This window comes from Rhincodon typus, chromosome 15, assembly GCF_021869965.1.
Source record: "Rhincodon typus isolate 14 chromosome 15, sRhiTyp1.1, whole genome shotgun sequence".
Lineage (NCBI taxonomy): Eukaryota > Metazoa > Chordata > Chondrichthyes > Orectolobiformes > Rhincodontidae > Rhincodon > Rhincodon typus.
This window is the reverse complement of record NC_063346.1, coordinates 45200186-45210545: the sequence shown is the minus strand read 5'-3', so window position 1 is coordinate 45210545 and position 10360 is coordinate 45200186. Positions and strand designations below refer to the sequence as shown.

General features: G+C 42.1%; 2 protein-coding genes across 4 annotated transcripts in view; one reads left to right on the top strand and one right to left on the bottom strand.

Moving 5' to 3' along the window:
- Positions 1-4169, bottom strand: part of LOC109919579 (VRK serine/threonine kinase 3) — a 49844-nt gene extending 45675 nt beyond the window's left edge. Inside the window, exon 1 of one of the 3 annotated variants that reach the window (XM_020519629.2) lies at positions 3988-4169. The gene's annotated coding sequence lies outside the window, so the exon portion shown is untranslated. Of the gene's footprint in view, positions 1-3600; positions 3676-3983 lie in introns of those variants that run through there. The other 2 variants (XM_048605625.1, XM_020519620.2) reach the window with 2 other exon arrangements.
- A 34-nt stretch (positions 4170-4203) lies between these two features.
- LOC109919602 (dynein axonemal heavy chain 5-like) overlaps positions 4204-10360 on the top strand; it is a 251683-nt gene continuing 245526 nt past the window's right edge. Inside the window, exon 1 of the mRNA XM_048605989.1 lies at positions 4204-4486. Coding sequence (XP_048461946.1) covers positions 4334-4486 — 153 coding nt within the window. The 5' untranslated portion in view covers positions 4204-4333. The remainder of the gene's footprint in view (positions 4487-10360) is intronic.

Genomic DNA, 10360 nt, shown 5'->3' with positions numbered 1-10360 from the left:
AGACCCGAAACGTCAGCTTTCCTGCTCCTCTGATGCTGCTTGGCCTGCTGTGTTCATCCAGCTCTACACCTTGTTATCTAACATTCCATTAGCCTTCCTAACAGCTTGTTGCACCTGCATGACAGCCTTCAGTGAACTACTGACAAGAACACCTAGGTGTCTTTGCACATCTACAGTTTTCAATATCATTTAAGAAATACTCCACGTTTCACCTTCCAAAGTAACCACCTCATTAATCCACTTTATATTTTATCTGCCATGTTCTAGTCCATTCACTAAGCCTATACAAATCCACTTGAAGTTCCTTTATATGTTCCTCACAACATATTCCTGCTTAGTTTTTCATTATCCATAAATTTGGAAATATTACATATGGTCCCCAAGTCTAAATTGTCGATATTTATTTAGAACAACTGGAGTCAAAAATACTGATCCTTGCAGTACTCCACTAGTCATAGCTTGCCACTGCAAGCATGACCCATTTATTCCACACCTTTTTGTCTGTTAGCCAACTATTACTTGCTATCCAATCTGTGTTAATCCTTCTAACAAGCCTCCTGTAGGCCTCTTTATCAAAAGTCTTCCGTAAATCTAAGAATACTAATGTCCATCACTCTCCTTTATCATAACATCAAAATTTATTGGCAGAACAGAAGTGTTAACATTTGCTTATCAGTCATATACACATTACAATAATTAACTTGATTATAATTAACCAAGATCTTGTACAACTCTGACTTTAAGTATATTGTCAGTGTCAATGATGAACCAAAATTCAGCATCAGGCTTGGGCTTAAATGTGGCAAGTAACATTCACACAACACATGTGCCAGACAATGACAAACTCAAACAAGACAGAATCCAACAAACTCTCCCTGAAATTCAATGGCATTATCATTGTTGAATTCTACATGGACAACATCCTGGGAGTTATGATTATTCAAAAACTGAACAGGATCAGCCATATAAATATAATAAGTCAAAAGCTGGGAATTCTGCAATGGGCAACACACCTCAAGATCTATCCATCATCTATACAGCACAAGTCAAAAGTGTGAAATACTCTCCACTTGTTTGGACAGTGTACAGCTACAAACTGCTTGACACCATCCAGGACAAAGCAGCCTGTTTGATTGACAACCCATCCATGACCTTCAATATTCACGTCCTTCACCACTGATGCACAGTAGTAGCAATGTGTACCAACCACAACTTGCAAGGCAACAACTTGCCCAGGCTTCTTGAACCGCATCTTCCTAACCCATGACCTCTACAATCTAGGAAGACAAGGGCAGCAGATGCATAGGAACACCAGCACTTGCAAGCTCCCCTCCAAGTCAAACACTATCCTGACTTGGAATCAAATTGCTGGTTCCATCATAATCGCTGGTTCACAATCCTGGGACACCTTTCCTAACAGAACTTTGGGTAAGCCCAAAAGATTACAGCAGTTAAAGAAGGCAGTGCATCAGAGCAATCAGAGGTGGACAATAAATGCAGGTCTAGGCAATGATGCACAAATTCCATGAACAAATATAAAAATGACTGTAAAGAGGAGATAATATAGAAAATATAGCCTAACTATATCATTACCATAAAATAATCAAGGCAGTTTGCAGAATGGGAGGGGGAATGCAGCTGAAAGAGCAATTTACAGGTCACAGCAGCAGCTTTTAAAGGCAAGAACAAATGCAATGTTTAAAAGACATATGGATGGATTCATGAATAGGAAAGATTAGAGGGATATGGGCCAAACACAGGCAGGTGGGGGACTAGTTTGGATTCAGAACATGGTCGGCGTGGACCAGTTGGACCAAAGGGTCTGTTTCCATGCTGTATGATTGACTATATACAAAGGCAGACATTCAGGAAGATAATTAAGAACATTCTGCTAAATGTGGAGCGTGTGAAGAAGGGGTCCATGAGTAATGCACAGTATGCTAAAATTGGAGGCACAGGGCAGTCAAACTGAGATGTGGGATGCAAAATCCAGATTGTTATGCTTGTTTTTTTTTGACACTATGAATACATTTCTAGATTCAAAGAGGTGCTCATGACTCGTGCAATTCAAGTAGGACCATGCCAAATGTATACTGAAGACATTACGGAACATTATGAGTGCTCAGGAAATATGCAAAGTAGGCAGATCATAATCATCTACAGGTATTTGATGCATTTGAGCTCAATGCTCTAGCTGGTATACTCTAAAACATTCACAGCTGAAAATGTACAGCAGCAGGAAGATGCTCCATCAATACAATTTAAAAGGATGTCAACAAATTTTAGATCAGCTGTTGAATACTTTGTACCAACTGTTGGTTTGATTGTAGTAGTGGTTGGCGCTTTCTAGAGTTCTATAAAAGTTATCAAATTGATGTGACAGGCACTGAAAGACTTTTGTCTTGATTTCATATGACTTAATGCACAAAATAGCTGTTCTCAGACATGTGCTCACTAGCAGACATTCCCCTTGGAATACAGCACAATTGGGATAATGAATAGAAGGCATGTCCAGCAGGGTAAGGTGCAAGAGAGAGAAGAAAGTTGGACTATCAGCACAGGGCCATATTTGACCAGGGTGTTCAGGATACAATTCTCTAGCTGAATCTCAGTGAATAAGTGTGTTTGAGTCATGTGCCCTTCTGTGGTGGGTCCTTAAATGGAATGCAACTGGATGGCAGGATGAGGACTGCATTTCAGAAAGGTGGAATCAGCACATGGTCAGTCACTGGGAATGAGTAGCTTACAAACAGGGTTGGGGATGAACATAAGACGTGTCAGATTGCTGCAGGGACAGTTTGTAAATGAGTTATACTGCACAGAATCATGAGAAGCACTTTGCTGGGATAGGCTAAAGGCACACAAATGTTTTGTGCACTGACAGGCCTATAAGAAAACCTGTGTGTAACATCAAGGAACATGGAATACTGATCCTAAAGACCAACCTTTCCAATGTGAATGTGGAGACCAACTTTATGAGCATTCTTGAGAACACAACATCAAACAGTCAATGTCTCCTTTTCTGTGACAGCATAAGCAGAAGCCACAGAATGCATTGTTGTTTCAGCAGAAACAAAGGCATTTGTCATACAAGATAATTTTGACTTCTCTATTGCTGCAGCTATGTTCAATTATTTCATAGATATCCAATCTGCTTTCCAAGTGATTATGAGGATTGCTGTGGCACCACCCCAGGGGACTGCCAGTAGCATCTTAGGATGCCAGCATCCATTCTCTCAACTCAGTCACACCACCAGTATTCTTTCAGCTATCTTTCAATCATACAGCTCACCACAGCTTTCATTCACACAAGCTTATGATCACAAGCTCCCTGCTGAGTTATGCAGTCACTCTACAGCAGGTTTAGTGCAACCTTTGGTAATGGGCACCCAAAATAAAGTTGGTGTGCAGTCAACACCACACTGAGTGTGCCGAGGGAACAGACAAATCACAATTCCTCCAACAGTTTCTCAGAACAGTCCACCTTGGGCAGTACAGACTTTGAGAAGGCTAGAATGGTAAGGCTGCAAGAGACCATGAAAAATGTCAGCAATGAAGATAAGAATTTTGAAGACAGCATGTTGTCAAAAACAATCTAACCTCTAAATACAATCATTAGATGTTTGGGTTCCTTAGCTTATCGTTTTGCGCATAACCCAGATCTGGCCAGGTCCAGGCTTCCTTCCGGAAAGTTCTGAAACTGAAAAATAAAGCCAAAAAGAACTCTCTCTTCCATAAAGTACTGACTTTCGGGCGGGGCGCTGTTGAACGAAGATAAATGGGATCGTTTTACTGACATTTTCTGGATTCCTGCGACGTTACAAACGGGATGACTGGCTGTGGCTCCCAATGGATCAAATCTAGCGCCAGGCTTCAGTAACATTAGGCCGCAGGAACACATTGCGGGCTCAGTCAATGAGCGAACCGGGCCTGATGTGGTTCAGCGGCCAAGGGCAGTAAAGACCGACCGCTTGCTTACCTACCTACCTGAGAACACCACCTTCCCCACCCCCACAAGCGGCTGCAGGGCCTTTCCGAATCGGCGTGTACGACCCACAAGGAGGCGGCGACCGCCACTGACGGTACCTCAACCGCCGGGTGGAACTACCCGCCCAGATGCGGGGGCACGAGCGATTGTCACGCTCCAGGTTTGCGCGTGAAGCGGTCTCTGTCCGCTCGGAGGCGCGCTCTACTTCTCCCTCATCAACCGTCTCTCCTCCCCCTCCTACCTTCAGAACTAGGATGAGGTCATCCAGCGGTCAAAACTCATTGTGCCCATATCTCACAGAAAACTTTAAAAACAAAGGAAGCTTATCAAACGGGTTACGAATGTATGTCCAACCAGGTCATCCGCCTCCAGACGGCCTCAAGACTTACCGGTGGAGACAACTTGCTTCTCGCATTGGTATGTTGGCAAGATCGTGGAAAGGACGCAGGTAGACAGAGCTCATTAAGGACACGGCGAAGAGAAGAAATGCGAACAGGAGTAAGCCATTTGGTCGCTCGAACCAGCTCCACCGTTTGATAAAATCATAGCTAAGCAAAGTCTTAATTCCCCTTTCCTATCTGCCCCCTCCTAATCTTTGATATGTTGTTTAAAAATCTGTCCAGCTCAGCCTTGCAAATATTCAACAACCCAGACATCTTTGCCTTCTGGCTACAGAATTCTGAAGATTACAGACCCTCTGATAGAAGGAATTCCTCTCATCTCCGTCCTGAGAGATTCTTGGAACAAAACCTAGTGAACGTTCCCTGAACTGTTTCCACTGCAAATATATCCCTCCCTAAAGGGACCAAAACTAAACAGTACTCTAGTTCCAGAGATAGTAGAAACTGCAGATGCTGGAGAATCTGAGATAACAAGGTGTAGAGCTGGATGAACAACAGGCCAAGCAGCATCAGAGGATCTAGGCCTGAAACGTCAGCTTTCCTGCTCCTCTGATGCTGCTTGGCCTGCTGTGTTCATCCAGCTCTACACCTTGTTATCTCAGTACTCTAGTTCCCATCTTTTAGAATCATAGAATCCCTACAGTGTGGAAGCAGGTCATTTTCAGCCCATACCAACCCTCCAAAGAGCATCCCACCCTATCTCTGAATTTCCCATGGCTAATCCACGTGGCCAACACATCTTTGGACTGTGGGAGGAAACTGAGCACCTGGAGGAAACCCACGCATACACGGGGAGAATGTGCAAGCTCCACACACAGACAGTCACCCGAGACTGGGATCAAACCTGAGTCCCTGGCTCTGTGACGCAGCAGTGCTAACCACTGAGTCACTATGCCACCCTATTTCTATTCAAGATAAAACAGAGTCATTTGCTTCTGTTTCTGGCCGCACACCACTACCTTTGGTGTCCTACGGAGGATGTATCCTTGGCCCCTTCCTGTTTCTCATCCACAATTAGTAAGGTTAGCTTGGCCCCTTCCTATTTCTCATCCACAATTAATAAGGTTAGCTTCAGAGCTTGTATTTGCACCATCACTGACATTATCTATTTTCACCCCCATAAAATTGCTCAAACCAGCCTCTGCCTCAGCTTATTTGTTCCTGAAACCATTGTTCATGTTTTTGTTCCATTTAGACATGATTATTTCATCACACTCCTGGATAGTGTCCCACATTCTACTTTCTGTAACCTTGAAGGCCATCCAAAAAGTGCACTGTCCATGTCTTAACTTGAAACAAATTCTGTTCCAATCTGTGTTCACTGATCTACATTGGCTCCTGCGAAGCAACATAGTGATATTAAAATTCTCATCCTTATTGTGAAATACTTCCATGGCATTACAGCTTTTAACTCTTAAACCCTGGGAACCCCACACCCTTTGACACATTGGCACTCCTCTAATTCAAACTCGTGCATTCCTGATTTTAACTATTCTACCAGTGGTGGCTGTGCCTTCAGCTGCCTCAGCCTTAAGCTCTGGAATACTCTTCTACCATCTCTACACCTTGCTTTCCTCCTTAAGACACCCCTAAAGACTTATCACTTCAGATCAAACATTTTGGTTTTCTGACCTAATATCGCCTTTAGGTCGCTAAGTGTCATTTTATCGTGCCCCTTGTGAAGGATCGTACAATGTTTTATTATAAGCAATACAGAAATGTAAAATATTGCTTGCTACTGTTTGTTTCAACTTCCCAGTGCACAAAGTAAAAAATTAGATGGCTGAATTCAGTTTCCTTAAACCTGTCAATTTTTAGAATGAAAGCATTTTTCTACTTTTCCACCATCACAATACTTATCCCCACATTATAAGAAGATTGAAACCAGCAGTTTAAAAAAATGCTTGCCTTTCTGCTGCTTTAATCGTGGTGGTTACGGATTAGAGTTTCCCAAAAATATCCTGATAGATAATTGTGGGGCTGGTGTCTATGGCAACTTTGTGTTCTGCCCAATCCTGGCTCCTTGTTGAAATAACATGGACTACTTGCTGAGTCCTGAGAGATTTATATGCCTTAAGGTATCATATATTAGGCCACTCATTAAGAGCCCATTGTGTTGTATGTGATATCTTAGCATGAATAGAGGATTGGCTAACTAATAGAAGACAGAATGTTGGGATAAGGGGAGCATTTTCAAGTTAGCAACCTGTAACTAGTGGAGTGAGAGGTACACGGACACTGAAAGCAATGTCAACACGAGTCAGGGAGTCATTGGCCATTCTGCAGTCATTGAAAACCTTAAAAGGACTGCAGACAGATCAGCTTTGAGAGTTATGAAAAAAATAGTTGCAGAAGTATAGAACAGTATCTGTATGCATTCAGGCTTATGGCTAATAACATTCCCGAGATGTGGGTGGAAGAGACGACTACAGATTTTGAATCCAAAGTAAAGTCATTTGATATATTTTAGCCCAAAACAGTACCTTGTAATCAACTGAGTGTAATTTAATTAGAGATCCAAGAGACCAAGGGAATCCATCACATTGTTTCTCACACAGACCCATATAAGACTGTCAGTTGTTGTGAACATGGAGCATTGAAGATGAACTTATTTGTGATTGACTGTAAAAGATCCTCCAACAATGATTCAAAGATTTGGACAAACAGCTCAGCATGCTATGCAGGCCAAAGTGCTGAATTGGGCAATAATCTGAGGAAATGCCAAAACTTTGGAGGAATAAATTAGTTGGGTAGGCCACTTCCAAGCCTGCGAAAACAGGACAAGAGCAGAAAACAGCAGTCTATTTTGAAGTGTTTATGTCGTGAAGCTACAAATATTGCAGACAGCAGGAGTACCAAGCAGTGGGAGGAGAATGTTTCCAGTACAGAATACAGGACACTTCAAGCAGTTTTGCTGATTAAAATATGCAACAAAAGTGAAAAACCCTCTATATCTTAAAGGATCAAAAGATGGCTTCATTGAACAAAATTGCATATATAGAATATATGGGTCTTCAGGAAAAAGTAGATAAAGTTCTTCAATAAGATGGTAGGACAGATGGCTGGATGTCACCAGATTTCATGCATTAACAGCTGAAACAGTGATCAAATCACTGAAGAAAATCTTTTCTACAAATGGGTACTCAAATTAGTTTGTTTCAGATAGTGGTCCACAGTTTGTGAATGAATACCTTAGGAGATTGACAATGGAATCCTCAATAATCATGTCCCTAGTTCTTCTCTTCATCCACAGGCCATTGGAGAAGCTAAGTGTGGTGAAAATCTTAAAGATGCTAATAATTAAGAATAGTGATTGGGATCCACTGAATTACAAAACAAAACTGTTAAGTAACATAATTGCCAGCAGAGTTACTTATGGGCGGAAGGCTAAAGATGCAAATCTCAGTGTTACAGCAAAATCATGTTAAAGTATTTCATCTTAAGTCAACAACAGAAAAATAATAATCGAAAATGACAAAAAGAGAAAACAGAACTGGTAAAATTTTGAGCATACAACAAAGAATTCATCAGCTTTGGTACCAGTCAGAAGGTATGGATCAGGGATAGGAAGTCAGAAGGCACTGTCCTTGAACAGATAAGGTAACTTATTTCGTTTGATGTCCAGTGAGAAAGGAACAGCAGTGCTTACAATTAGTCGAAGTAACAAGAATGAGCAAATATGAATGTTACAAAATTTGAAATAATGAGAAAGGTGTGCTGTCTGTCTCGCACCAAATGTGTGCACAGGTCCTGCAGGTTCTTTTTCGGAGCTAAAATGACACTTACCATTGCTGAAAAACCAGGCACTAAAGAACCAAAATTTGTGGCCCCCAATATTTTGCAGAACCTTGATATTGCAATGTACAAACATTAGCCCAGATGGTCTGAGGAGTTGGAATCTTGTGGTGCATTGAGAGTCTCCTTACCTCTGAACCACAAGAACTGGGTTCAAATCCCATGTCGCATTGGTGTGTCACATCATGTTCACAGAGGTTGATTAAGATAACATGTTGCCACTACATTTTTGTTTTCCCCATTAAGACTTAGCTCCACCCTTCTAGCCAGCAATTCCTATCTTAGCTTCTTCAGAAATGCAGTGCGTATCTGAAACCAACAGTTTTATTGTAATATTCATAGAATTCATAGAATCCCCACAGTGTGGAAACAGGCCCTTCAGCCCAACAAGTCCACATCGACCCTCAGAGCATCCCACCCAGACCCATCCCTCTACAACCCACCTAATTTACACATCCCTGAACACTATGGGCAATTTAACATGGCCAATTCACCTAGCCTGCACAGTTTTGGACTGTGGGAGGAAACCGGAACACCCAGAGGAAACTCACACAGACATGGGGAGAATGTGCAAGCTCCACACAGACAGTTGCCCAAGGGTGGAATCAAACCTGGGTCCCTGGTGCTGTGAGGCAGCCGTGCTAACCACTGAGCCATTGTACTGCCCCAAATTTAATTAAGACTTACAGGAACTATTTTAAAGGAAGTAGTTTGGGTGAAAACAATGGAATACACACACTGAATAAATCGCTTTAAAATTGAGACAAAAAGGAAACTCTTTCCGTTAAACACTGTTAAATGTGTTCTCAACTGAAAATATTTGCGTTTGTTCTTGCAGCTAAAAGTCTTTCACATGAGAAGTCACAGCTTCCTGTGCTGGGACTGTGAGATTTAGTTTCAACGCAAAGTCCAGGATCTGTTCTGCAAATCTGATAATCCGTGCTGTGAAAGAAAGGTTGATCCCAGACATGGAAATCAAAACTGTACAGCACAGGAACAAGTCTTTTGGCCCACAATGTTGTTCTAAATATTACACCAAATTAAACTAATCCCTTCTGCCTGTCCTTGGCCCATATCCCCCCATTCTTTGCATATTCATGTGCTTATCTAAAAGTACCTTAAACATCCCTATTATATCTGCCTCAAACACCACCTCTGGTAGCGCATTTCAAACTTGTACCACTGTGTAAAAAATGTGCCCCTCACTTCTCCTTTGAATTCCACCCCCCTCCCCCGCTGACCCCTTAAATGCATGCCCTGTAGTTTTAGATATTTCACCTCTGGGAAAAAGATTCTGACTGTCACCTCTGTCTGTGCATCTCATAATTTTGGGAAAGCTGCAAGATGACATCCTGACTCTTGTACTCAATTCCCTGACCAATAAAGGCAAACATGCCATATGCCTTCTTTAACACCCTTTCTACTTGCATGGCCACTTTCAGGGAGCTATGGATTTGAACCTCAAGATCCCTCTGTACATCAATTCTCTACAGGGTCCTGCCATTGACTGTATACTTTTCCTTAACATTTGATCTCCCAAAGTGCAGCACCTCATCCTCACACAGAATAAACTCCATCTGCCATTTTTCCGCCCATGTCTGCAACTCACCTATATCCCGCTCTATCCTTTGACAACTTTCTATACTATCCGCAACTCCATTGATCTTTGCATTGTCTGCAAACTTACTAACCCACCCATCTACATTTTCATCCAAGTTGTTTATATATATCACAAGCAGCTGAGGTCCCAGTATGGATCCCTGCGGATCACCAGTAGTCACGGACCTCCAGCTTGAAAAATACCCTTCCATCACTACCCTCTGCCTTCTATGGACAAGCCAATTCCGAATCCACATGGCCAAGTCATCATGGATCCCATGCATTTTAATCTTCTAGATGACCCTACCATGACGGACCTTGTTGAAAGCCTCACTAAAATCCATATAGACAACATCCACTGCTCTACCTTTATTGATGAACTTTGTCATCTCCTCGAAAAATTCAATCGTTAGTAAAACATGACCTGTGCTGCATAAAGCCATGCTGACTGTCCCTAACTAGGCCATGCTTTTCCAATGTGTGTAAATCCTATCCATAAGAATTTTCTCCAATAGCTTCCTAACCACTTGTGTGAGACTCATTGGTCTGTAATTTCCAGGATTGTACCTATTTTCTT